This window comes from Saccharomyces paradoxus, chromosome VII (assembly GCF_002079055.1).
Source record: "Saccharomyces paradoxus chromosome VII, complete sequence".
Classification (NCBI taxonomy): domain Eukaryota; kingdom Fungi; phylum Ascomycota; class Saccharomycetes; order Saccharomycetales; family Saccharomycetaceae; genus Saccharomyces; species Saccharomyces paradoxus.
In genome coordinates, this window is record NC_047493.1 from 292,092 (window position 1) to 319,387 (window position 27,296).

At 38.2% G+C, this 27,296-nt stretch overlaps 15 protein-coding genes and 1 non-coding gene across 16 annotated transcripts; 11 read left to right on the forward strand and 5 right to left on the reverse strand.

Annotated features, from left to right (window-relative positions):
- Positions 1-310: 310 nt before the first annotated feature.
- Positions 311-2,488, forward strand: SPAR_G01330 (uncharacterized protein; the record flags this gene model as incomplete). The annotated part of the gene is made up of 1 exon (XM_033910364.1): positions 311-2,488. One exon carries the CDS (start codon positions 311-313, stop codon positions 2,486-2,488), a length of 2,178 nt encoding a protein of 725 aa, XP_033766255.1.
- A 330-nt stretch (positions 2,489-2,818) lies between these two features.
- On the forward strand, positions 2,819-4,837 carry SLD3 (Sld3p; the record flags this gene model as incomplete). Its single annotated transcript, XM_033910365.1, has 1 exon — positions 2,819-4,837. One exon carries the CDS (start codon positions 2,819-2,821, stop codon positions 4,835-4,837), a length of 2,019 nt encoding a protein of 672 aa, XP_033766256.1.
- A 232-nt stretch (positions 4,838-5,069) lies between these two features.
- TAF6 (TATA-binding protein-associated factor TAF6) lies at positions 5,070-6,620 on the reverse strand (the record flags this gene model as incomplete). Its single annotated transcript, XM_033910366.1, has 1 exon — positions 5,070-6,620. The coding sequence occupies one exon, from the start codon at positions 6,618-6,620 to the stop codon at positions 5,070-5,072; it is 1,551 nt and encodes a 516-aa protein (XP_033766257.1).
- Positions 6,621-6,868: 248 nt separating this feature from the next.
- Positions 6,869-8,260, forward strand: NSA1 (ribosome biosynthesis protein NSA1; the record flags this gene model as incomplete). Its single annotated transcript, XM_033910367.1, has 1 exon — positions 6,869-8,260. The coding sequence occupies one exon, from the start codon at positions 6,869-6,871 to the stop codon at positions 8,258-8,260; it is 1,392 nt and encodes a 463-aa protein (XP_033766258.1).
- A 165-nt stretch (positions 8,261-8,425) lies between these two features.
- CUE3 (Cue3p) lies at positions 8,426-10,300 on the reverse strand (the record flags this gene model as incomplete). The annotated part of the gene is made up of 1 exon (XM_033910368.1): positions 8,426-10,300. One exon carries the CDS (start codon positions 10,298-10,300, stop codon positions 8,426-8,428), a length of 1,875 nt encoding a protein of 624 aa, XP_033766259.1.
- Positions 10,301-10,540: 240 nt separating this feature from the next.
- SPAR_G01380 (uncharacterized protein) lies at positions 10,541-10,966 on the reverse strand (the record flags this gene model as incomplete). The annotated part of the gene is made up of 1 exon (XM_033910369.1): positions 10,541-10,966. The coding sequence occupies one exon, from the start codon at positions 10,964-10,966 to the stop codon at positions 10,541-10,543; it is 426 nt and encodes a 141-aa protein (XP_033766260.1).
- Positions 10,967-11,221: 255 nt separating this feature from the next.
- Positions 11,222-13,168, reverse strand: RMD9 (Rmd9p; the record flags this gene model as incomplete). Its single annotated transcript, XM_033910370.1, has 1 exon — positions 11,222-13,168. One exon carries the CDS (start codon positions 13,166-13,168, stop codon positions 11,222-11,224), a length of 1,947 nt encoding a protein of 648 aa, XP_033766261.1.
- Positions 13,169-13,457: 289 nt separating this feature from the next.
- Positions 13,458-13,907, forward strand: MLC1 (Mlc1p; the record flags this gene model as incomplete). Its single annotated transcript, XM_033910371.1, has 1 exon — positions 13,458-13,907. The coding sequence occupies one exon, from the start codon at positions 13,458-13,460 to the stop codon at positions 13,905-13,907; it is 450 nt and encodes a 149-aa protein (XP_033766262.1).
- Positions 13,908-14,292: 385 nt separating this feature from the next.
- On the forward strand, positions 14,293-15,423 carry ARC1 (Arc1p; the record flags this gene model as incomplete). Its single annotated transcript, XM_033910372.1, has 1 exon — positions 14,293-15,423. The coding sequence occupies one exon, from the start codon at positions 14,293-14,295 to the stop codon at positions 15,421-15,423; it is 1,131 nt and encodes a 376-aa protein (XP_033766263.1).
- A 119-nt stretch (positions 15,424-15,542) lies between these two features.
- VPS73 (putative sugar transporter) lies at positions 15,543-17,033 on the reverse strand (the record flags this gene model as incomplete). The annotated part of the gene is made up of 1 exon (XM_033910373.1): positions 15,543-17,033. The coding sequence occupies one exon, from the start codon at positions 17,031-17,033 to the stop codon at positions 15,543-15,545; it is 1,491 nt and encodes a 496-aa protein (XP_033766264.1).
- A 747-nt stretch (positions 17,034-17,780) lies between these two features.
- RPL28 (60S ribosomal protein uL15) lies at positions 17,781-18,751 on the forward strand (the record flags this gene model as incomplete). The annotated part of the gene is made up of 2 exons (XM_033910374.1): positions 17,781-17,829; positions 18,351-18,751. The coding sequence occupies 2 exons, from the start codon at positions 17,781-17,783 to the stop codon at positions 18,749-18,751; spliced, it is 450 nt and encodes a 149-aa protein (XP_033766265.1).
- A 274-nt stretch (positions 18,752-19,025) lies between these two features.
- Positions 19,026-19,673, forward strand: YGK1 (5'-deoxynucleotidase; the record flags this gene model as incomplete). The annotated part of the gene is made up of 1 exon (XM_033910375.1): positions 19,026-19,673. The coding sequence occupies one exon, from the start codon at positions 19,026-19,028 to the stop codon at positions 19,671-19,673; it is 648 nt and encodes a 215-aa protein (XP_033766266.1).
- Positions 19,674-20,069: 396 nt separating this feature from the next.
- On the forward strand, positions 20,070-21,119 carry SEH1 (Seh1p; the record flags this gene model as incomplete). The annotated part of the gene is made up of 1 exon (XM_033910376.1): positions 20,070-21,119. The coding sequence occupies one exon, from the start codon at positions 20,070-20,072 to the stop codon at positions 21,117-21,119; it is 1,050 nt and encodes a 349-aa protein (XP_033766267.1).
- Positions 21,120-21,469: 350 nt separating this feature from the next.
- On the forward strand, positions 21,470-23,404 carry LSG1 (ribosome biogenesis GTPase LSG1; the record flags this gene model as incomplete). Its single annotated transcript, XM_033910377.1, has 1 exon — positions 21,470-23,404. The coding sequence occupies one exon, from the start codon at positions 21,470-21,472 to the stop codon at positions 23,402-23,404; it is 1,935 nt and encodes a 644-aa protein (XP_033766268.1).
- Positions 23,405-24,201: 797 nt separating this feature from the next.
- USE1 (SNAP receptor USE1) lies at positions 24,202-24,939 on the forward strand (the record flags this gene model as incomplete). The annotated part of the gene is made up of 1 exon (XM_033910378.1): positions 24,202-24,939. One exon carries the CDS (start codon positions 24,202-24,204, stop codon positions 24,937-24,939), a length of 738 nt encoding a protein of 245 aa, XP_033766269.1.
- A 1,332-nt stretch (positions 24,940-26,271) lies between these two features.
- SPAR_Gtrna8H lies at positions 26,272-26,343 on the forward strand. The gene has a single exon. It is a non-coding gene; the product is annotated as a tRNA-His (tRNA).
- The last annotated feature ends 953 nt before the right edge of the window (positions 26,344-27,296 follow it).

Here is a 27,296-nt window from a genome sequence, read left to right on the forward strand (position 1 = left end):
AGTGAAAAATGGATTAGTAATGATACTAATCCGATTGTTGGGGGGGGGGGGGAGCTGCTGCATATAAGGGCGACGAAAGATAATGCAAAGCTTTCTGTAGTATTTTCTATTGATACCAGAATAAAGCAGGTTAATCAGGAAAGGTAAAAGCAGCTATAGAAAAGCTGTAAACGCTGCAGAAGGTTTTTTTTCGTGAGATCTATCTCAGGATATCATTTTTTTTATTTCCGCAACAAATTAGGAAGGAAAAGAGTCATATTATAGAGGATTAACCGTTATAGAGTTCAAATCGATACAGTGAATACGTGAAATGCCTCAGTCTACTCCAAGTCAAGAAGTACAACGTGTACCATGGGACAACAAGCCCGCCTTGAAGCAGATAACACTCCGAGCAACCATAGCAGGTATCGCCATAGGGTCTCTAGTGCTAACATCAAACTTTCAGTTTGGCCTACAAACCGGTTGGGTTTCCATGATGTCCCTGCCATCGGCATTATTAGCCTGTGCTTTCTTTAAAAATATCTGGCCTTTAATATTTCCGAACGACAGACCTTTCAGCGACGTAGAAAATGTATACGTACAAAGTATGGCTGTAGCTGTTGGAACAGGCCCATTAGCCTTTGGCTTTGTCGGTGTCATACCTGCCATCGAGAAGTTCCTTACTAGCCAAGAAAGTGGTGGATTGAGGGAACAAGGACAATACTTTACCTTCAGAGAACTGTTAATATGGTCAACCGCCCTAGCATTTTTTGGTATTTTCTTTGCAGTTCCACTAAGGAAGCAAGTAATTGTCAGAGAGAAACTTCCCTTTCCCAGTGGCAGTGCTACAGCTACTTTAATTTCAGTACTAAATGGAACTGAGATTTTACAAGAGGTTTCCAAGTCAGAGTTATTGGAAATGAGGCAGAGGAGATTGAATGAATGCCCCGAAGTATTACAACCCAATAGAGATCCGGAGGAGGCAGACTACTTAATGAACTCTTCTCATAGCGATCTTGGCGATTATACGGCAACCAGCCAAGATGGCAGTTCTGTTCTTTCTACTGGTTCCGAGAACTACAGAGCTAATATTATTATTTTGTTCAAAACTTTTATTGTCTCGTCACTTTACACCATGGTGTCATATTTTATACCGGTAATACGGTCTATTCCAGTATTTGGAAAATACCTCTCGAACAATTATCTCTGGAATTTTCAACCGTCACCTGCGTATATAGGTCAAGGAATAATAATGGGCCTTCCAACAGTATCATATATGCTTATCGGATGTTTTTTAGGGTGGGCTGTATTAGCTCCATTGGCGAAATACAAAGGATGGGTGCCAGCAGATGCTGATGTTCACGACTGGGAAAAGGGTGTACAAGGATGGATTCTTTGGTCGTCGCTTTCAATAATGGTTGCTGACAGTGTTGTCGCTTTTATCGTAGTGACAGTGAAGTCCATTGTAAAGTTTATACTGATAGATGACAAGGCCGCTTTACTGAACAACATAATTGATGACACATTTCAATCCATGTTGCTTGAGGAAGAACGTGCCATTAATAATAGCAGAAGGAATACATATGTGGACGGAAGACAAGATACTGTAAGATTAGTGAGTAGAGACAACGAAATTGAAGTAGATTCCAAGCATTTGGTTCGCTATACCACCGTTATCAGTGGATGCCTAGTCTCCTCGATAATATGCATTGTTTCCATAATATATTTGTTTGGAATAGAAGTAATTCCTCTATATGCTATTATCACTGCTTTAATACTTGCGTTGTTTCTATCTATTCTCGGTATTCGAGCACTTGGAGAAACTGATTTGAATCCTGTGAGCGGCATTGGTAAGATCTCTCAATTGATTTTTGCATTTATCATACCGAGGGATAGGCCTGGATCAGTGTTGATGAATGTCGTATCGGGAGGTATTGCGGAAGCTTCTGCCCAACAAGCAGGCGATTTGATGCAGGATTTGAAAACAGGGCACCTCCTTGGGGCCTCCCCAAGAGCCCAATTCTGTGCGCAATTGATCGGAGCCTGTTGGTCAATTATTTTGTCTAGTTTCATGTATTTGTGCTACAATAAAGTTTATACAATTCCGAGTGAACAGTTTAGGATACCGACGGCAGTAGTATGGATAGATTGCGCAAGACTGGTAACTGGTAAAGGCCTCCCGGATAAGGCTTTAGAGTGCTCCATGATTCTCGGAGTCATATTTGCGGTTTTGTCACTAATCAGAAATACTTATAGAGATTACGGATACGGATGGATACTGTATATTCCGTCTGGTGTGGCAGTCGGCGTTGGTATATTCAATTCTCCCAGCTTTACCATTGCAAGATTCATCGGTGGGTGGGCTTCCCATTTCTGGTTGAAAAATCACAGGGGTGACTTGAATGCAAAAACGAAAATGATTGTATTTAGTTCAGGGTTGGTCTTGGGTGAGGGTATCTTTAGCGTAATAAACATGGTTTTTACCTGCTTAAATGTCCCTCACTATTAGGTATAGTATTTCTCCAATAAGAGTTTAGAAAGTTCACAAACTTTAGATTATTTACTTATCACATATCTCGATGTCTTAGATTTCCTTGTTTTACTATTCTCTGTATAAATACTTCTACGTGACAAGAAAGCTGTAGGCTTTGTTCCGAAAGAGCATTATGTTGTTACATTATACGCGGCCTTGAAATATCGGCTATTTTGGTTCACAACACAGTCTCCATCCAAGAAAAATAAAAGGAAGTGATGGGCACAGTTGAATGGGCAGAGGCCTCATTTATGACTTGTCTAAAGGGTTAAGGTCACGTAGGCAGAAACAATCTGACCTCTCATAATGGAAACATGGGAAGTCATAGCATCGGTAAAAGAAGCAACAAAGGGTCTTGACTTGAGCTTAGATCGTCCACTTATTATTAAATCCGAGGATGTGCCCAGTCACATACTTCAATTACTGCAACAGAAGAGTCGAAGTCAGTTGAAGCACATCTGCATGAAATCTGAAAAAGAGTACTTCCTGCTAGAGGAATATGGGCCGGGGTTTTGGGTTAAATGGCCGTACAATTATTTTAATGAATATAGCCTGCCAGAAAGACATACGGAAGTTGTAACATCGCTTCAAAGAGAGAAAGCTAAGCGTGAAACTTCGAAAACATGGGACGAATTGAAGTTCAAAGAACTTCTTTATTTATGGTCGGAAGAACCGAAGGGTTCATATAAGCTCGAAAAGAACAATGACCTTAAACTGGATATGAAGCCACCAGATATGAAAGGCGAGTCAAGAGTCAATGACGATTATTCCGACCCTAAAGAGTACATAGAAAGTAAGTATTACGATGCTCTTTTTTCCATACATACACCTCTGGCATATTTTGTTAAGTCAAATTTAGTAAGACTCAAAAATACCTGTCGAACCAAATACGGAAGTCACAGCTACAAAATAGCCTACCAAGCTATACTGCAAAAATACCTTCTCTCGATTGCACAATTTAAAGATAGACACGATAGCAGACTTCTATTAGAGTCTTTTTCCAGTCCCATAGCAGATGAAAAAAGGAAGAACTGTTTCACAAAATTTGTAATTGAAGATGAAAACAAAACCGGTTCAACTATTTCCGATTTATGTGTTGTATTGAAATCCCGGGAAATAAAGCTACAGATATTACTGCTATTAGAGATGATAGGATTGAACGATTTAGATTGGAATTTCAGGGATTTTGAAAAGAAGTATAAATCGAAATTGAAGAAGAGATCACTTAATTTGACGAAAAAGGGATTAGTTCGTCGAAGATCTAAAAAAAAAACTAGCGAAAAAGGCAAAGAAATCGGGAGAATAACAACGTCTTTAGACTATTGTGAACAACTAGACTTGTACTTAGATAGGGCATGCATTTTGGACATTTTGTTATCAAGTGAAACGCCCAACCCAGATGCCATAGAAGCATCAAATGGAACAATACTAGAGCATAAAAAAAACATTCTCGATAAAAGTAAAGAAGCCTCATTAGTTGGGTTTATAAATTATGTTCTTATTCCATACTTTAACAAGAAGGTGCCGCACGCCGTTGAATTTATTATTCAAAAGCTTAAGGGACCCAGCATGAGACCGAAAAGAGCTCTGAAGAAAGTCAACAACAGTCCAAATGTATCATCACCTAAAACTGTGGACATTTATAATAGGTTACCCACAACCCAACGTAGCTCCCGCTCTTCAATCATTAATTCTGTTCCATCGTCACCTGCATTGAGAAGGATGGAAGCTAATCTATTTAGTAGAAAATCCATTGCTTCCCCTACCCCTGAACTTTTGAATTCGAGAACGAACTCCAACTTGAATGAGTTTCTCGAAAGTGAAACTAGAGGCTTAAGGCACCCTTCACAATTAGGAAGAACAAAGTCCGATCTAACGATGAACCATTTACAAAAACGGCAGTTCTCTGTCTCTGACTTAAGCACAACGAGAGTACCGAATTCATCAACTATCGCACCCAAAACACCTTTTTCATATACAGCTGTTAATGCACACAGGACTATGAATAACTCCTTTCGTAGAGTTGGAAAACGTAAGGATATTAATGAAACTGTACATTTTAATGAACATATAAATCCTGAGGAAAATGTACAAGTTCAAGCAACGCCGGCTGCGAAAAAAAGAACAGCGACACCTAATAAAAAGGCACAACTTCAGAGCATCATTGAATCACCATTAAATGTCAAGGATGATGATACGCATGAAGGTAGAGGGAATGCTCAAAAAGATACATCCCATTTTACCTCTACTTCCACTAATACCCCCTCGGAAAGTACCTCGAAAAGAAGAGTGAGAAGACGTTTATTTGCTCCTGAAGCAACGTAGATCAAGAAACAGCGAGTCCACTTATACTGGCAAGTGACCGCCTGAGCTCCATATTTGTAGTATTTTTTTGATGGAATATAATACAATAAAACTAAGCTGAATCAATTTCATATTTTGAAGGCCCTTGAGTGTACAATTACGTAACTCACCATGCATATATACATACAACGGCGTATGCAAAACTGTTATATAACATTACTGTAGTTGTACTATAAGTATAAAACGATTCTTACTATTCACCAAAAAAAATCGCGCTAATTAATTCTTTTGCATCATCCCTTTTCAAAATATGAAATCCAATGGTGACACCACACCTCTCTACCAATTTTTCCTTATCCTCACCTGTAACTTTTTCACCTTTACCCTCGTACAAATCTGGTAAATCCTTTTTTAGAACTAACAATGCGCTAATTACAGTATCAACCAAAATTTGAGTTTCTTCTTTGGTAAATTTAGTCCTTGTTGGATTGGCTTCATCGTTCAGATGTTCTTCTATATTTTCCAGCGTTATCCCGCTTTCATTGAATACCAAGCGCGCCCAATTATTTAGGTTTCCTAAGAAGAATCTGATAGATTCACCCTCTAATACCGATACACCCTTTAAACATCCGTAGTAAGTCCCGAAAACACGGTTAATGTCCAAGAATGTTTTTAGCAATGTCCTAGTTACTCTTGGCTTCAAGGATTTATAAGCTTGAGGAAATTTTTTCAATACATAATCTAACAAAGATGCAGCAAAATCACGTAGTGCATTAGTTCTTTCTAAAAATTCATGGATTTCTTGCGGCGAGTCATCTTTTGGTGATCCACCGAGCTTCTTTGCTAATAGCAAGGTTAGAATGGAAGGCATTAGTGAGTGAATATAAGGGTCTAAGAAGATAGAAGAATTGCTTAGTAAAGAGTAAATCATTTCCAAGATTGTTGTCAGTAGTTGCAAATCAGAAAGGTTTTGCGTAATCTGTTCGGCAATGAATTGAATAAAATATGGAACCAGTTGGTGCAGGCCACTATCAGTCCTTAGTGAGGTCAAAGCTGCTTGTTTCATGTGCTGTGCACCTTCATCGCCTTGGCTCTTCGCAGTCAAAGTTGAAATAACTTTATTGAAATAGATCTGTAATTCTTTGGACAAAACGTGTTTTACTAATGGTTTAACTTCAGTATTCTGACCTGGCTTAACATTAGACAGATGTTGAGAGGCGCCTGTATCCGTCACAGAAGCGCTTGCTGCCGTCGACGTTACAGGTGTTTGGAGGCTGTTATCATTCAAAGCAGTGACAATAGCACCTCTAATAAATGGTGGTTGGGATACTCTTATATCATTCAAATTCGGATTTTGGATTATGGCAGGTTGGACACCCTCAACAGCTAGCCAGTGTGTAGTAAAAGTTGGCAAACGGGGCACTTGCGGTAATGGCTCATTTATCAATCTATCGAAGTCCACCTCTTCCTCATCCAGGTAATAAACTGACTGTCCTCCAGTTGTGTTAACCTTGCTAAATGATACAGCTTTATTAACCTCAGAGCCATCATAATACCCATATAAAGGTTCCACATTCAAAACACGCAGCGCCTTCGATACGTCATCTGTAGTTAAAACATCCCTTTTGGAGTGCCTCTTGAACTTGACTGCCTGTTCAATGATCTCTAGAATACGGTATTCAACGTCCATAGCAAGTGCTTTCAAGACATCATCGTTAATATTTTCTAACCCGAGTGACTCAGCGACATCTTTGACAGTATCTTGTGGAGACCAAATTGTGTATGATTGCTGCTGTGTAGACATTTTAACCGGCTGTCAATTGCACTGAGGCGTTTCTTTACTTCTTTTTTGAGTTTAAACTACTGTTTTCGCTTATGAACTACTTTTACTGCTACTTGAGGTGGTGTTTCTTATTGATGGTATCCGGGTACTTTTTTGGTGATAAAACAAAGTTGAAAAATTTTGAAAGCGATGCCCAATCTCGAGGCATCACTTCAATGAACACAATACAGAGAAAAAAGAACCATAAATAGCCTAACTTGGATCGTAAAATGAGATTACTAGTTAGCTGTGTGGATAGTGGATCCATAAAGGAGGTTTTGTGTAACATCGGAACTGACACTTCCGTACAAACAGCGCCGCAGCCTTTTCATGTGGCACCTCATCTAGCTGAAGGATTAAAGGCTCACGTTGATAGAATGTGGATGGTATCCAAAGATGAAATTATCCTAGCAAGGAATTCAGGGGTTGTCGAACTAGTAAAAATTTCAAAACACGCTAAAGAAAACGAAACTCTTCAGGTCGATCCGAAAGAAGAAAGCAAAAACGAAAATGACCTTTCCGATGCTCTACCCATTTTTGATATATCTGAGTTTGAGATTGCTAGCTCAGTTTCAAACCTTTTAGACGACACCAAACTGGAATCACTTTCAGGAAAATCTGTGAAAAGAACCAAATTGGTGGACGGTTTTGTCACATTATGTCCCATAAAAAAGGATCCGTCGAATAACATATTCGTAGCTGGTACTAGATCAGGATTAGTGCATGTTATAGAAAAAGGAAAAGACGAAAAGCTAACAAAGGTGGCATCCCTTGAAGTGAAAGCGCCAGTAGAATTCTTTCAGCTATATGATACAGAGGATACCGAAAACGACAAAATTATATTTGCATATGGTGGGGAGGAGAATCTAGTAAAATTAGTGGAAATAGAACCGGATTTCAAGTCTTTGAAGCAAATATGGGAAGCCAAGAATGTTAAGAACGACAGATTGGACATGAGAGTCCCGGTGTGGCCTATGGCCCTGAAATTTCTGGAGCCCTCCCCTAATGAAACCGACAAAGATAAGCTAAATTACCAGTTTGCTGCTATAACACGTTGGTCCCATCTCATCAAATACAGCACACAACATGGTAAGAAACCATTCGCTCAGATAGATCTATTACCCAACCGTGAACCGCTATCTCAGATGGAAGTTTTTGATACCAACGGAAAAAATGTTACCTCTTCGTTTGGGAATTTCCAATCCGGTTCTTTTGATGAATTGAAGTTAATTACTGCTGATTACAAAAAGAATGTTTTTAAATTTGATGGTAATGGAAAGATGTTGGGTAAGGTAGGTAGAGATGATATCACTGGTTCGTCAACTTATATTCATGTACATGACGGCAAATATCTTTTGCAAGGTGGATTAGATAGGTATGTTCGCATCTTCGATATAAAAACTAAAAAAATGTTGGTGAAGACTTACGTTGGGTCCCGCATAAATTTTATTATCATGTTAGATGACGCTGAAATTGAAATGCCACTAAGTCCAAGTGCTAAAGCCGCCAAAGAGAAGCAGAAAAGAAAGGCTACAGAACTTGAAGATGATGCAGAGGAACTTTGGAACAAATTAGAAGGAAAGGCAACTGCTTCTAAAGCCAGCAAGAAAAGCAAAATTTAATATTGAAGGACGCTAACCAGAGGGAAAGTTTTATTTGTCGACGGAAAAAATTATAAAGCTTTATTCCTGAACGCGACGCTGAACATACTTATTCTACCTGCACTTAATTATGTATCGTCTATAGAACTTATATATACTTGTCTATTTCTGCAAAAAAGCATTTTATCAAACAGCATTATTTCCTGCACGGGCCAATTTCTTATCATGGCCTTTCTTACGATTATGGTCAGCTTTTGCTCCCTTCTTTTTTTCATTCTTGGCATGCTGCCTTTTCTTCTGTTCAGCAGATTGAGGTTCATGTTTCTTGATATTTCCAGGTGCATTTTGTTTGGCCTCTTCTTTGACAACATTTTCATCATTTTTGCTATCGCGATTATGAACATAAGACGTCTTCCCTGTTTTGCTGTTTCCTTTGAACACGAATTTTTTTTCCAGAAGTCTTGCTCGTGTGGGAGATCTTTCTAACATCCGCGACCAACCTTCGATTTTTTCATCCGACCACGAAGTCCTTTCCTTCATAGTTTTCCTTACTTTTGTACCTCTTCTCGACCTTTCAAATAATGTTGGATCTTCCTTTAATAGGTTCCACAAGTAGGCTTCAATAGCATTATAGTTGTAACCTTGTCGCACTTCCTTGGTATCATCATTTGCATCATCATTTTCCTCTTCGTCTTGAAGTCCAATTCTTTTCGATGGATCGGACCGGCTCACATCAGCTTCATCATAAGTGTCGTCCCTTTCATCTTCATCTGCCTCATACAAAAGTTTCAGTGCTCTTGTTAAAGTTTTATTTCTCACCTCATCTGGAACACCCTCCGAAATAATTTTTTTGTCCAGATTCTTATTTTTTGAGGTAGGTCCTCTATTTAATAAACTCAGTTCGTCAGCAAAGGACGTATTATTACCACCTGATACTGGCTCTACTTCCTCCTCCTCAGGTTCTTTGGGGAATGCTTCGATAATGGTAGGATCCTCAAATATTTTATTCGTTACTATTTCGATGTTATTATCATAGGCAAGAAGTGTTTGCGATAATTGGTATTTAGAAAACTGTGGGAACAATTCCATCAGGGAGGACAATTGTTCCTCATCAACTTCAGTACTTGCTGATGTTGGATAGCTCATATAGTCTTCGTCGCCCATTGACGAAGCTCCTAAATTCAAAAAAAGTAGTTTGCTTTTTAAATCAGGAAGTTTTTCGTGGATACCTTCATTTACAAGCATTGTTCCTAAAAGAGGATATAATGCCAGAGTTTCGAAATTGCTTATGCCTAATTCTTTAGTTATTTTCAGTATGTGATCAGCAGAAACAGAAAATAAACTGATGATAATCAATTCCCTGGCATCTTTATGAGCCCTGCCCTGTCCCTTTGCCCATATTGCTTCTAGAATTTCAATCCAATTTGCTGTAAAGAAATTATCCGCAAACTTATTTGGCAGCATAGATTTGGCAGCCAGCAGATCTTCAACACATCTCAAATCTATTCTTTTAAATTTCCCAGATTCTATTAACTGCTTCAAATGCTGTTGAACTTGATACGTTTTATCTAGTTGTACACGTTGCGTGTTGATCCGTGGTTTTAATGAGCCATCAATCAGGCCACGAATAGAATCAGGGTTGCGCTTAACATATATTTTGACCAAATTCCACAGGGAATCACCAAAAATCTGAAGATGTAGCAGTCCACATTTCTTGATCAATGAAAATACCCAGCCCTTTAGTAGGTACAACTGTTCAGACACATCATGATTGATACCGAGACTTAATAGCTTTCCTTCCTCATCCGCAATTTCATGCAAATAAGTTCTTAAAAATAGACGTAGATGGTCAAGGGTAGAGTCGTCCAACAATTCAACGTTAACCCCTTGCATCAAATACTCAAAGTACGTTACATAGGTCTCTAGCAGATGCAACCATACGACCGGGTCCTTTTCAATTAATTGAGCTCTGAGTTTAAACGGTGGAAATTTGACAATGGGTAACGAAATTTCCGCGTTGCCACCATCTATTTCAATAACACGATTGTACCTTGATAACATTGTCTTTGGCGGTTCTATATTATAAAAATTTCCAAGATTTAATAGTTAACTTTAATATTTCAACTTCTAAGACAAAATGGTATTTTACATTTTCACTTTTTCTAAGGCCGTGCAAAATCCTTTGGCACACGCCCAGATATATAAACGTTATACAGCCGAGAAAATAAAAGATAATCAGAGATTTCTGATACCATACACTCCCATTTATTCATTCCTTGCAGTACTACTACTGTCATTCTCTCAGTCATATAGCATGTTTTCCCTTTCCCGTTCAGCATGCTTTTTCTCGGCCTCTTCCATTAAGCGAGTCTTATGAGACTTGGCACGCTCTTGCGCTAGCTTTTTGCCCAATTCGCCTTTATTGTACTTTTCATTAGTCTCTTGGAATCTCTTCTCAGCAGCCAACCTTGCGGCTTCCTTGGGGCTTACTTCATCTTTGCTCGGATCACTTGTATCAGTCAATTTGCTGCCTTCTTTCTTTTGCACGACCTGGGCAGTTGTGCTCTTTAATCGTTCCTTCTTCTTTTTTTTGTCTTTTTTCTCCTTTTGTCGAAGTTCCTGCTTTGACTTTATTGTATCATGATTAACTGGCTTCGTTCTTGATTTAGCTGCTACTGTCGTAGTTTGTGAAGGCATTGACTGAGTTTTACTTCCGCACAGTCCCATACTATTTATCTAAGAAAATCGCTGTTGTTTGCTAGTGTAGGTTTCCTGATTGCATGCTAATCATAATTTTGGACCGCTTTTGAATATTCTTATACCTGTCCTTTTCATTTTCCTTTTTTTAGAGAAAAAATCGCTGATTACAAGAAGGAAAAAAAATACTCTTTCTTGAAACCATAGAAGATCCTATCTTATATATTATACGTTTAGATGTTTATTTACAAGTATGCATATATTGAGATGGAGAGAATGAATACGCTAGTTCTGTTGTTCCTTAGGGACAAAACTATGTAGTTCAGGCACAGGAATGTCCTCGGCACTTAAATCAGAATAACCGCTTAAATATTCATTCAATATTGGGTATGACTCCGCGCATCCGGTGGTATACCTATATACTTGCCTAGAAGCGCGGAAGTAGGGTGTATATCTTTTTAATATTTTCAAGTACAGCTCTATTCTGTCTTCAGATTTCGAAGTAAAATCGTCATTTTTCAAACCTTCCAACGGCTTAGGAGCTTTTATGTCGTCTTTTGTGGTCGTTGCCGTTGTTGGGGTTTCTTTAGCCTTTGCAGAAAAGTTCTTTTCATCCTTCTTTAACTGTGACCATACGACAGTTGCATCTCTCAAAGCGGATAGATCTGCATTGGCTATATATTGTTGGCCTAGTTCATTCAGTTTCTTGACCAACTCTAACCATCTATTCAGAATCTCTTGATTATTTGTGTTGTCTATGCTTCCCAAAGATTTCAGTAATATTCTGTATGATATAATAGTTCTTGGAATATGGTACAAAGTATAGTTTTTATCGATAAAATCGATTATGCTGCGTTCGCGCCAGATAGATGCTCTAGTTAACATAACATTGAAAAATGGTTCATCAATTTTTTTGACGCTACTATAAAACGTTATTATCTCTTGAAGCTTATGGAAACCATTGATATTGTCGTTAATGAAATTTTCAAAAAAAATTGTGAAAAAAGTATTGTTTAATGAGGACAGGATTCCGGGATTAACAGTATTACCATAGAATTTTACAGCCTTCTCCCATATCCTATAGACATAATCAAAATCGCTCTCCGCTTTCCATATATTCCGCAAAAACGAGTTCACAGTGGAGACTTGCAAAATGATCTTGTATGGCATTTCATCATTGATAATTTTGTCAAAGAAACTTTCTGCCAATGTTAGATTCTTGGAATCGCTGATGAAGCTCAAATGCGTTTCAATCAAATAACCGTAATTTCTCACTTCAGCCTTTTCACATAATTGGCCGAACAGCGATAACGCCTTTTCGTAGTCTTCAGCCTTGATGAAAACCTTGATTAGTCCGCTATAGAGATTGGGGTGGATGAATTCTTTGGATTGGATAACTTGGTTATACAACTCGTTAGGCTCAATTAAAGAATGGGTTTTTGCATAAAGTAGCGGCAGCATGAAACCAACCACTTTTGGTTCTTGGAATGCCTGCGAGGTAGTTTCATCAGACAAATTTTTTGCCGCTTCCCAAATTCGAATACAGTCATCGTCAAAGGACAGCTCTTTGAATGAAGTCAACAGGTGAGTAGCCCCATATCCATTGACCGACACAATGCCTGTCAAAACATCATCAGAGATGTCCTTTAATGAATTACATAGAAAATTCATCATTTCCTTGTGAAAAGACTGCGAATCGTAATCTGGCTTTCTACTTAGTTTTACCAATTGGTCTCTAGTCGACCTCAAGCCGTTATGTAGCAGATGAATCAACCGTGAAACCCGGAACGCGTTAAAATCAGGCGATTCTCTCAGAGAATAATATAACTCCATTGCTCTGCCCATGGAATCCCAAAACATGGAAAATGATGGATGTTTATTGAATTGATTGTTTCCTATTCTCTTATATGTATTTTTTAAGGGTGTGGTAGAGTACTTTAAAGCGGATGAAACACACTCATCAAACGACAGAAGCTCGTGGCGCCATGGAGAAGCTGGATCCACATTAGACACAGAATGTTCTGCTTTGTGCTTTCCTCGCCCATTCTTCTTGTCCAAACCAACACTAGGTAAATTCTTATGGAGCATTGAACCGGAATGGTACGTACGTTCGCTCAGAACTACGTTGGCAAGGCGACGTCTCAGCATGGCTATCGAACCAGATTTGACGACGTTGCTTACGCTTGTTTGAATACTTTTTAACGGTCTCATCGCATTTCTCCTTAACATCATTGTCCCTTCTACTGTATATGGACAGCCCAAATATTATAGCAAAATCACACTAGAAAACCATCTACTTTTACTTGTTAGTGAGACCCTCATTATAATGCCGTACTGGATACATTTTTTCGAATCTTTGCTCAGGCAGGGACAACAACCACAGATCATTGCACACGAGCAGTTACAGAAGCATTTGAAGTAAGATTTAAAACAAAACAATACTCAAAGCAGACCGACACGTAAGAGCTCTTCCTACAGTATATCTCCTCCATCATCCATTGTGCACATACATAGAATAACAATGTCAGCTACTAGAGCCAACAAAGACATTTTCACGCTATTTGACAAGAAGGGCCAAGGCGCCATCGCCAAGGATTCTTTAGGAGACTACTTGAGGGCAATTGGCTACAACCCCACCAACCAGCTCGTACAGGACATTCTGAACGCAGATTCCAGCTTGAGGGATTCCTCCACCTTGACACTAGACCAGATTACAGGTCTAATTGAAGTCAACGAAAAGGAATTGGATGCAACCACCAGGGCAAAGACAGAAGACTTCGTCAAGGCATTCCAGGTTTTCGACAAGGAAAGTACAGGCAAGGTATCTGTTGGTGACTTGAGGTACATGCTAACCGGCTTAGGTGAAAAGTTGACTGATGCTGAAGTGGACGAGCTGTTGAAGGGTGTCGAAGTGGACGGCAATGGGGAGATTGACTACAAGAAGTTCATCGAAGATGTTTTGAGGCAATGAAAGTGTGAAACCGCGAATTAAGACATTTATTACTATATAACAGAAACCCATCAAGATAAAAAAGAAAAAAAATATGGACCATTATGCAATGAAAAGCCGCCACCGGTTTTTTCATCTTTCATCCTGATGGTTCGCAGAATAACTATCTTTTATAATGCATAGCAATGAATAGTCATATATATGAATAAATAAATGATAATAGTATGTGATAGTCATTATTAACGAGCAAGCGTTTTTCTTCAGTTTCTGAGGGATCCTAACTGCTTGGCGATTTTGCAAGAGATAAGAAAAATTTTCAGTCATATGGATAACCTAACGCAGTGTGCGATGTACTTCACTTCTTCATCCAATTGAATAAGAAAGTATTATAGAGTTTCAAGAGTCAATGTCCGATCTCGTCACCAAGTTTGAATCGCTTATTATTTCAAAGTATCCAGTTTCTTTCACAAAAGAACAATCTGCTCAAGCTGCCCAATGGGAATCGGTTCTAAAATCTGGTCAAATCCAACCACACTTAGATCAATTGAATTTGGTGTTAAGAGACAACACCTTCATTGTGTCCACTTTGTACCCAACGTCTACCGACGTTCACGTCTTCGAAGTCGCCTTACCATTGATTAAGGATTTAGTGGCAAGCTCCAAGGATGTCAAGTCAACCTATACCAAGTACAGACACATTTTGAGATGGATTGATTACATGCAAAACTTGTTAGAAGTATCGAGCACCGACAAGTTAGAAATAAATCACGATTTGGATTTACCTCACGAAGTTGTTGAGAAGAAGAAAAAGGCACCTGCAGGTGGCGCAGCTGATGCTGCAGCCAAGGCTGACGATGATGTGAGTAAGAAGGCTAAAAAGCAAGATCATCCAAGAGGTAAGCCTGATGAAGAAACCCTTAAGAAATTGAGAGAGGAGGCAAAGGCCAAGAAGGCTGCTAAGAAGGCTGCCAACGCTAAACAACAACAAGAGCAACAAAACAAGGCCCCAGAAAAGCCAAAGCCATCCGCAATAGATTTCCGTGTTGGTTTCATTCAAAAAGCTATCAAGCACCCAGACGCCGACTCACTATATGTTTCCACAATCGATGTCGGTGATGAAGAAGGTCCAAGAACTGTATGTTCTGGTCTGGTCAAGCATTTCCCCTTGGATGCTATGCAAGAACGTTATGTTGTTGTTGTGTGCAACTTGAAACCAGTTAATATGAGAGGCATAAAATCCACAGCCATGGTTTTGTGTGGTTCTAACGACGACAAAATCGAATTTGTCGAACCACCAAAGGGTTCCAAAGCCGGTGACAAGGTATTCTTTGAAGGTTTCGGTGATGAAGCTCCAATGAAGCAATTGAATCCAAAAAAGAAGATTTGGGAACAGTTGCAACCTCATTTCACTACAGATGACGGTTTGGAAGTCATCTTCAAAGATGAAGAAGAAAAGGACCATCCTGTAAGAAAGTTGACCAACGCCAAGGGCGAATCATTTAAGGTTGCTAGTATCAGTAATGCTCAAGTCCGTTAAAAAGATATATCACGAATTTTTGTTACTAATTAACGTGCGTAGATACTTATTTCACATATATAATTCAAAGATTTATAAGTAAATGTCTTTGCGCTACTAATATGCCGTCCTGATGCGTTTCAATAATTGGCCCATATTTCATTGTAGCCAGCCACACGCCTCTTGGTCTCTGGAACCCTCTTCCAGATAAAGACGCTTATTGAACATGCTATGATAGCAAATATGATAAAAACATAACCTGATAGAACATCATGAATGATAGGGAATGTGTATGCAATAATAAAAGTTCCTATCCAATTGCAAATGGTACCGTATCTTTGCGCAAGGACCATATCTTCTGGTTTCGATATTTCTCTCATTATTATAAATGGCAATGGATTTAGGCCCATCGTGAAAACTCCCATATATATGAATGAAAAAACTATCAAAAGGTTCATTTTATTATGATTCATTGCCATTCCCATGACAAAGGCAGTAATAGAGACCAAAACGGTGGACGCCATCAAAAGTGGTTTACGTGGCAAACCATGAATCAGCAGAGATACTAATACAGTGACTAATACATTTACCATACTAATGAAAAAATTTATCTTGATTGCGTGTTGAGGATACAGTTGACTAATTATCTTGGTACCATATAGCACAATGGAGTTTATACCGCAAAATTGTTGGCCGAATAACAACACAGTGATAACATGGCGGGGCTTAATGTTTGTTCCGTCCCTCAAGTATTTCCATAATGAGTTTGAACCGTTAATAGAGTTTGTGGTCGTTGGTTCAATTAATGGGTCCCCAGATTCTATTTGCAATTGCCATTCCTGTATCTCTTGTGCGGCCTCATCAAAAGTCCCACCACGCAGTTTATATAAAGATAACTTAGCATCGATAACCCTTCCATGTGCTAGCAACCATTTTGGAGATTCATCGACTATAAACCACATGAATAGGTTCAATACCGCGATAAGGAAGCTGCCAAACAAAATCCATCTCCAACGATATGAATCAGTTAGTGGGAGTGCTACTCCTTGTGTCAACAAGACGCCTAGTCTGATACAGATTTGAGTCATCGAACCTAATAAACCTTCCCAACCACTCGGAGCAACCTCCTTAATGAACAGTGGTATAATAACGATCAAAGAGCCACACGAAATTCCCACTAGAATCCTACCGACGATTAAACCCCTATAACTATTCGAATTGAAAATTATCAGAGAACCAATGATGTTCAATGTGCAGTTAATTAAACTTGACAACTTTCTTCCATAAATATTGGCCAAACTAGTGGCAAAATAAGAGCCTAAAATGCCTCCAATACAAAAAACGGAGGTCACGATTCCAATCTGTTCGTCATTCAATGGTATGCATTGTTTATATCCTCTCTTCCCCAACCACGTCCGGTCATAGGGATAGCCCTCCATGGGTATGTCAAATTCTGAACACGAAAGCACCTGCTGAGGTGCATTTAGTTCTGATAAGTGGTAACCAAATTGTATTGAGCCAATTGAGGCTACTATAATTGCATAAAACAAAGCCTTTGTAATTTTGTGCTTATTTTGCCTTGGTATACTAACATTGGATAGCAACGACGCGCTGGATAGAATTCTATTCATACTGCGCTATGTGCCTGCCTAACTTTTCTCATATCATTCGTCTTCTTTTCTCACAATTTCTCTTTCACTTTCATTTTTCTTAACAGGAGGATGATCACCCCTTTCACTTTGCCGCCAATATAATATCAACACAAGAATAAGGCATGAGGTAGTTCTTCGAAAAAAGAGTAAAACTACCAAAAAATAAGTCAAAAGGTTCTCTCGCTACCCTTTTTCTCATAATTAATTAGCTTTTACTATCACTTATAGGCGTAAGTTAATGTTACAAGGAATTAAACTATGATAATGTATGAACGTAGTTGGTTAACAGTATAATAATAGTTAACAAGACGAGATTGAATGAAAACTATGATGTGCGTTAACAGGAGTTGATTCCAACTGGCATTTATGACATCTGACATCGGCAATATATCAGAGGTCCCCAAGAGGCCCTCCTTGCAAAAACCGAGCAAAACAAAGTACTACCACTCATTAACAATCGGTACACCATGAACCCAAACATTACCTAAGAAAAAACTATTTCTTAAGGGCAGTTATTTCTCCCTCGACGCGCAAATGTCACGCGGTGACGCAAACAATTTTCTTCATAGTTTTTCGTCTCTCTAATGCGTATTTTCCCAGACAGGTCGAAATCCTTCATCTATATCAACGTATATTTAAGATGGCCTTTGTTTCTTCCATTGTTTTTACCTACTTATTCAAGTTTGGATCTTCAAAATACGAAAATAATCATCCAACTAATCAAGAATGCCTTCCAGATTCACTAAGACTAGAAAGCACAGAGGTCACGTCTCAGGTATGTAGTTCCATTTGGAAGAGGGAATGAAAGAACCAAGACGGTGATTTTTTTTGAGTGTTGTGCAATCAATATGGCGTGTGTATATCATGGTATAGGAGACTGCCAGTCGGCTAAGCGTGCTTACAATGGTTCTTTATGTTTTGATTGTGAACTTTGTATTGCTATCTCAGATTGAGATAGCTTATTTGAGTGTAATATCTCGAGTAAATGTACTCTTCCATCACGGATTAAAACTAAAAGAAAGTGTGCATAGTTTTGGCTACTGTGTTTTCATTTATTATATCATGCTATTCAGAACAGTCATACTGTCTACTCATTTTGTGGCATATTAAAGTACTTTCATATGGATTTTGGAAAGTACGTCTTAATATCGCTATGTCGAATGGTTGTAGAGAGCACAATTATGAAAAAGAGTTACCATGTTTCTTTTATCTCGGCAGAAAATATCTAATTGGAAGTCTGATTTACTAACGTTTTAAAAAAATTGTATTATTACAATATTTTTCTTTTTTGTATAGCCGGTAAAGGTCGTGTCGGTAAGCACAGAAAGCACCCCGGTGGTAGAGGTATGGCCGGTGGTCAACATCACCACAGAATTAACATGGATAAATACCATCCAGGTTATTTCGGTAAGGTTGGTATGAGATACTTCCACAAGCAACAAGCTCATTTCTGGAAGCCAGTCTTGAATTTGGACAAATTGTGGACTTTGATCCCAGAAGACAAGAGAGACCAATACTTGAAGTCTGCTTCCAAGGAGACTGCTCCAGTTATTGACACCTTGGCTGCCGGTTACGGTAAGATTTTGGGTAAGGGTAGAATTCCAAACGTCCCAGTTATTGTCAAAGCTAGATTCGTCTCCAAGTTGGCTGAAGAAAAAATCAGAGCTGCTGGTGGTGTTGTTGAATTGATCGCTTAAGCGTATTGATTAAAACTTTATATGTATTTTCCAACAAAACTATATATCTTCAGTATTATCTAATTTAACATCTACTTCTGTAATATTCATATCGCCCATTTTCACTGTTCTTTTTGCTAGTTTCTGTATTTACATTTATCATCACTGGCAGATCCCAACGCTTTTATCGCTTTTTTGAAATATTTTCAAAAATCATATATAAACAAAGGGTCCAAAAAGAAAATAAACAAACAAAACAAGTATACTTATTTGAGGTGAAGACCAAATCAACAGAATGTGTGCAGTTAACGTCTGGAAGCCAGAAGATAATATTCCTGCAGAAATTCTAGCAATTCTTTCGAAACCTCACCCCAATTATCAGTTAGCGTTTTTAAATATCATACAACTTTTGAAAACGCAAAGAAGAACTGGTTGGGTTGACCACGGTATTGATCCATGTGAAAGTATATCTGACCATATGTACCGAATGGGGTTGACCACCATGCTGATTACGGACAAGAATATAGATCGTAATAAATGTATTAGAATTGCCCTTGTTCATGATTTTGCGGAGTCATTAGTTGGTGATATTACGCCAAATGACCCAATGACCAAGGAGGAAAAGCACCGCAGAGAATTCGAAACTGTCAAGTATCTTTGTGAAACCATAATTAAACCCTGCAGTGAAAGTACATCTAGGGAAATCCTTGATGATTGGTTAGCATACGAAAAACAGACTTGTTTGGAAGGAAGATATGTCAAAGATATCGATAAGTACGAAATGCTGGTCCAATGTTTTGAGTATGAACAAAAGTATAATGGCAAGAAGGATCTGGAACAATTTTGGAGTGCCATCAATGATATAAAAACAGATGAAGTTAAAAAATGGACTCAACGTTTACTAGAAGATCGAAAGGCCTTTTTCGACAATTTGAAGGAGTAGAGTAACATACGTTTTCGAAAGAAAGTAGACACATTTTTCTTTCAAGATTTTCATCCGATGCATACCATTTATAATAACTCCTTGATGCTTTTTCACCGATGCACAGCAGTTTGGTTTTGTATTTATTTTACTTCTAGCACCCGGTGTGCATTATGTGTAACTTTAGGAATAATCTTTGTATACTAGTTGCAAGTACTGGCAGATATATTGAATGTACGTGTAGCATTCTCAACTGAGCTTGAGCATATGTGTTTCTTTTATTTATTGTCAAGTCTTCGGCAAAATGATGGAAAAAATCATCAGCTGAATAGAGAAACAAGTAAACCAAACTAAAGACAAGATTCCGCCTCTGGAAAGACACAAAAGAAGAAGACAAATCCAACAATATTTCTGAAAATGCAACCCTTTGATAGTGGGCATGATGACTTAGTCCATGATGTCGTTTATGATTTTTATGGGAGACATGTGGCAACATGCTCTTCCGACCAACATATTAAAGTTTTCAAATTGGACAAGGACACAAGCAATTGGGAGCTAAGCGATTCATGGAGAGCTCATGATAGTAGTATTGTGGCCATCGATTGGGCCAGTCCTGAGTATGGCCGCATCATTGCTTCAGCCTCTTACGATAAGACGGTAAAATTATGGGAAGAGGACCCCGACCAAGAAGAATGTTCTGGCCGTCGTTGGAGCAAATTGTGTACATTGAATGATTCCAAAGGGTCACTTTACAGCGTAAAGTTTGCGCCAGCGCATTTGGGCTTAAAATTAGCTTGTTTAGGTAACGATGGGATTCTCAGGCTTTATGACGCCTTAGAACCTTCTGACTTAAGATCATGGACATTGACTTCTGAAATGAAAGTACTTTCTATACCACCAGCAAATCATTTACAATCTGATTTTTGCCTCTCTTGGTGTCCTTCAAGATTCTCTCCTGAAAAACTTGCAGTCTCTGCATTGGAGCAAGCGATTATATATCAAAGAGGTAAAGACGGTAAACTTCACATTGCAGCAAGACTTAGTGGTCATAAAAGTTTAATAAGAAGCATCAGCTGGGCACCTTCCATTGGTAGATGGTATCAACTCATTGCAACAGGTTGCAAAGATGGTAAGATTCGAATTTTCAAAATCACAGAAAAATTAAGTCCCCTGGTCTCAGAGGAGTCTTTAACTAACTCAAATATATTTGATAATAGTGCTGATGTTGATATGGATGCACAAGATAAATCGGACCCAAATACCGAAGAGAAATCCGAACTACAATCAAACTTGAAGGTTGAACTTCTAAGTGAGCATGATGACCATAATGGCGAAGTTTGGTCTGTTTCTTGGAACCTAACGGGTACGATTCTAAGCAGTGCTGGAGATGATGGGAAAGTACGTTTATGGAAAGCCACATATTCAAATGAATTTAAGTGCATGTCTGTAATTACTGCCCAACAATAAATACGAATATATATACATAGTATTATTTGTTGATATTTTATACGCGTGCATAATTCTGTATATTACAAGGCAACAGTTGGATCGAGAAACAGACGTTTCTATAAAACTCATATCAAATACATACGGTCTTATGTTAATTCATAATGATTCCATGATATATTTTTGATATAAAGTATTCCTTCAATTTACGTCAAGGTTCCCTCGCCTTTTCGCCTGGAAATTTTTCAATGCCGAGATTAAAAAATTTGCCAGTGAAAATAAATGCTACTTACTTATAAAGTGGTGATGAGCTTATAAGCCAACTTCTTTAAAGTATAAAACTAAATCAGTATTGAGAACTCACACTAACTATGCCACCAAAAGAAGCCCCTAAGAAATGGAAGGCACCAAAAGGGCCAAAACCTAACCATCGCAAAAATAAGAATAAGCTGGAATTAGGCAGAGCTATTAAATATGCACGCCAAAAAGAAAACGCCATCGAGTATCTACCTGATGGTGAAATGAGGTTTACTACCGATAAACATGAAGCTGGCTGGGTTAAATTAAGATCTGTGACTCAAGAGTCGGCTTTAGATGAATTTTTGAGTACGGCTGCACTGGCAGACAAGGATTTCACGGCGGATAGGCATTCTAATGTAAAAATTATTAGAATGGATAGCGGTAATGATTCTGCAACTTCTCAAGGGTTTTCTATGACCAATGAACAGCGTGGAAATCTTAATGCGAAGCAAAGAGCACTTGCTAAGGATTTGATTGTTCCAAGGAGGCCTGCATGGGATGAAGGCATGTCCAAGTTTCAGTTGGATAGGCAAGAAAAGGAAGCGTTTTTGGAATGGAGAAGAAAATTGGCGCATTTACAGGAAAGCAACGAAGATTTATTGCTAACACCGTTTGAAAGAAATATCGAAGTTTGGAAACAATTATGGAGAGTCGTCGAAAGGTCAGATTTAGTCGTTCAAATTGTAGATGCGAGGAACCCATTGCTGTTTAGATCTGTTGATTTAGAAAGATATGTAAAAGAATCGGATAACAGAAAAGCAAATTTACTGTTAGTCAACAAAGCAGATTTATTGACTAAAAAGCAGCGTATCGCTTGGGCAAAATACTTTATCTCCAAAAATATCTCGTTCACGTTTTACTCTGCATTGAGGGCCAATCAATTATTGGAGAAACAAAAGGAAATGGGGGACGATTATAGGGAGCAAGAAGTTGAAGACCCTGATGAAGACGCTGGTGAAGAAGAATCGGATGCTGATGAAGAAGTTTTAGAAAAAGTTAAAATTCTTTCCATTGACCAGTTGGAAGAATTGTTTTTATCAAAGGCTCCGAATGAGCCTTTATTGCCACCCCTACCCGGTCAATCTCCTTTGATCAATATTGGTTTGGTTGGTTATCCAAATGTAGGAAAATCCTCCACAATTAACTCGCTTGTGGGCGCTAAAAAAGTTTCCGTTTCGTCCACACCCGGTAAAACGAAGCACTTCCAAACCATTAAGTTATCTGATTCTGTTATGCTTTGTGATTGTCCCGGTCTTGTCTTCCCAAATTTTGCATATAACAAAGGTGAGCTTGTCTGTAATGGTGTTTTACCTATTGATCAATTACGTGATTATATTGGTCCAGCGGGTTTAGTAGCAGAGAGAATACCAAAGTATTACATTGAAGCCATTTATGGTATCCATATTCAAACCAAATCAAGGGAGGAAGGTGGGAATGGGGATATACCAACTGCTCAAGAATTGTTAGTCGCATATGCTAGAGCGCGTGGTTATATGACTCAAGGTTACGGTTCCGCCGATGAACCGAGGGCAAGCCGTTATATATTGAAAGATTACGTTAATGGGAAATTGCTGTATGTCAACCCCCCACCTCATCTAGAGGATGATACACCTTACACTAGGGAAGAATGTGAAGCATTTAACAAGGATCTATATGTCTTCAATAGACTTCCGGAGACCAGAAGGGAGCAAGTGCAAAATGCTGCTAAGGCTAAAGGCATCGATATTGTGGATTTAGCCCGTGATTTGAATCAGCTAACATTTTCAGCTCACACTGGTGGGGACACGCAAAAAGAAGCTAAATCTGTTACGCACGGTGGTAAACAAGCTGCATTATACAATGCCGCTGAGGACTTGGATAGAGATTTCTTCAAAATGAACAACGTTGAAGGTAGATTAAGTACACCATTCCACAAGGTTCAAAATAGTTCATCTGGTAAGAGACATAACAAAAAAAACAAAAGTAAAAATGCAAAAAGTAAAGTCTTTAGCATTGAAAATAACTAGCCAGAACTAAAATATATTTTCTTCAAAATAACCTGTATATTATTATCTTTTTCATCTCTTCAATTACCAATACAGTTATGGAAGTAGCCCTAAGATGATAAACCTACCACCGTTACCCGGACAAGATGATTTTCATATATAGTCTTCAAGCACTACCGATTTCTTAACAACTAATCCATATATTTCTCTACTTTTTCAAAGTTTAGTTGAGGTTTTTCTTTGAATAAAAATTAAAAATACTATGGCTCTTCAACACATTTCAACATGTTCAAGTAATTTGTGTTAGTGGATGAACATTTAGGGGCTGCTAGCCTGGTTACTGGGAGTTTTTCTTAGATCCAAGCTAGCTTTTCCGTCTGATTATCCTTAAGCTTCGCAAATTACAGTTATCCCACGCATCAAGAAATAAGCTCAAGATGCCTAAAATAAGTTTTATCCTGCCTTTTTTCGCTAACAATGACTGAGTATTTCCCACAGTCTATAGTTTGATAGTAGATGGGCAGAAATTTTTCCGATATTTATTTTTTATAAGACAATATATGTACGTACGTATGGTTGATTGCACGTTGTTGCTCCTAATATCTTGTCAGTTAAGCTTGTTGTTGACCGATGCCTTTGTAGATATTTGTCTGGATTTATTGGTTTTCTTCCCTAAAATAACCCAGCATATGTAAAATGAGACCGAAGGAAAGCATTACCACGATATCGTCTTCATGAAATATCTGAAGTAGGATAATATTTCAAACTACGCAAAAAATAAAGAGAAGTTGATAGAACGCATAATATAGCAACGCAAGATGACTGAAGTTTCCAATGACCCGTTTCTGGCCTACGTTTTGAATAGCAAACAGTTAACTAATTTGGATCGTCTACGAAAGAAAGCAGTTACAAAACAACTGGAATTCAGTGCCGACAATAAGAACCCTGAGGAGTTTTTGAGGTATCAACATATGTATCAAAGAGAAGCATTTGAATATCTACAAACAAAACATGATTCTCACAAAATAATGGAATCTCAGTACGAGCTCTATCAGAGAAGTTCAAAGACAAGAAGATACAGTATCGATTTAGATTCTGTAGGCACAGCAGATACGGAACCACAAACAGGAAATTCAAATGAGGACTTTCTTGATAGGAATGAAGATAACGAAGCTGTTATGGAGCTGAGAAAAAGGTTGTTAGGGAAGCCGCAGAACAAGGGCTTAGGACATGAGCCCACAAAATCAGTCGATAGGCAAATTGAAGATCAAGACACGTTGCAACAGGATTTGATTCAGGATATGAGCAAGCTTGTAGGCAGTTTGAAACAGGGAGCTGTGGCATTCCAATCAGCACTTGATGAAGATAAGCAAGTTCTTGGAGCTGCGGAGATAGGTATTCAAGTTGCCTCTCAAGGTTTAATGGATGTTAGCGGTAAATTGAGAAAATATGACAAAAGCAAATTGAGTTACCTGTTTTATATCACTGTTTTCATTTTTATGATTCTCGGCCTGGTGTTTACATTTATTATAATCCAGCTATTTCCAGCACTATAATATGGTTATAACGTTGAAACGACGCATGTAGAGTTATGGTTTTTAAAGTTGTGGTTTTTAACAAGGAATTCAACTTCTTCTTAACGTTTATGGCATGTATTCTTGCAGTCGAGACTATCGTTAGTAAAATAATAGAAGAGTGTGAGTAAATAACTATACAATAAAAATTCTATAGGAGGAAAAACTCTCATCTCATTAAAGTTTCTTACTTCCGGCCTCCAAGATTGAGCCCTGCTATCTGATTACAGTTACATTTTGCCAAGAGTTAACTTGTTATACATTATGAAGACTAACTGCATACAATACCTAAAAAAGGATTGTCTAAATACCAGTCACTTTAGCAGTTACATTTTGCAGGTCATACTAAAAGCTGTTGGAACAGTGGTGCCCTATAATTATAAAATGAGGGTAATTCTTTAATTACTTCAGAGCAACAAGTTGGTTCTAATTCTAAGTTCTATCCTAGAACGTGATATGGGGATGCTCATCACGGGGGGTGAAAATTCCTCACATATATAAAGTCATAATAGCCAAGTGGATTGTACCGCGATTTTATCCGTTCATTTTCCTTGTGCCTTACAAATATGCGGAAAAAAACTGATAGGAAAATATAGCAGCAATAAATGTAATATAACCTAGCGCATATCGTATTTGTTGATAGAAAGGCAGTTGATCCGCTAAAGAAAAAGTACGCAACAACTCAATCCTGATAGTAAAATTTTTTTTGTCACGTAGCGAACTTGCTTATCCAAGTATTAAAGGAACTTCAGATCTAAACTTAAACTTGTTCTTCTTCTATTTCTATATATCACATCTTGGATTGAAGTTTCCTAGAGTGCTAGTATTTATATATGTTGGTTTAATACTGTTGGAATGAAATTCTAATATCATCTATTTAATAGTATATTATAATATGCGGTGCAAGAGGATGGCATAAAGATTGAGAAACAGTCATCCAATCTAATGGAAGCTGAAATGCAAGGATTGATAATGTAATAGGATAATGAATGACAACATATAAAAAGAAAGAAGATAAAATAATAACACTATGTAGAACTATCGATTCCCTTTTGTGGATTCCTATATCCTCGAGGAGAACTTCTAGTATATTCTATATACCTAATATTATAGCCTTTAGTAACAATGGAATCCCAACAATTATCTAATTATTCACATAATTCTCAAATACTGTTTGAGACAATGTGTCTTCAGCCGTTTCAGATGTAATTGGCGATTCCCCTTTTAAGTAATCGCTAGCGTTTCATCTGTGACATAGTTGTTACTATCAAAGTACGTTATCCAGTTTCAACCATGACATTTTTATAGAAATTGGCCATCTTAGTATAGTGGTTAGTACACATCGTTGTGGCCGATGAAACCCTGGTTCGATTCTAGGAGATGGCAGTAATTGAAAATTTCTTTTTTGTCGGTGAAATTTCGCTCACCCTCCCGGTTGTCTAAACCCCGATCAAGGAAGAAGATGTAATCTTTCTGTTGTGAGATCATATTAAAACGAAGTTAGGGAACAGAAGAGCCCATGAGAATGAAAAACATGATAATATCGGTTACTTTCTTATATCTTTAATGAGAGATTGATCTTGGCTGTACCGCGCTAAGTAACCACGAGCGAAGAGGATTTGCAGCTGTGCAGATTCGTACTTGACCTTTACCAAATGCATTCGTTACTACAAATAATTTTAAATAAGGGTATAGGTAGTTGCACTTATCTCACCAATGGACGATCCGGTAGCAGTAAGGATAGGATATGCAGGTATTCTGTAGTAATAAAAGGCCTGTTTTAGAACGATTTTTAGTGCTGCTGCTTCCACGAAAAAAAATAGCCCATATATATTGGAGGGCCCTCTCGTTTCGCTGTCGAAGGCGTTGATATGATAAATATCTGACCTCAATAATAACGCTAAACCCCTTATATATAAAGACACGTTCCAAAGTCAATGCTTCAGCCCAAATACGCCACATCCTATTCTAATTTTCCTACGACGCAAAACAATCACAGCAGGTGAAGCGACTGGAAAGAATAGCTTTCTTTAGCGACACGACTGGCCCAGCTCCACCGTACAGCAAAAGAAAGGGGTTACACACATCCATTATTGTTTCAGACCAAATAAGGCTAATTATATAAAGCACTAAATATTAAGATGTATATATTGTTCCCTTTGGCGAAATTCATTATCTAATAGAGAACATTTAAGGCAGGAACGATCAATAGTAATAATCGTAGGCTACAAAAACTTTATTGAGAATGAATTTGCGAAAACGTTTTGCTAAAAAGAAATATTTGAGGTGATACAAATATATAATATATATACTTTGCTCTTGGCAGAGGTAGCTACCTA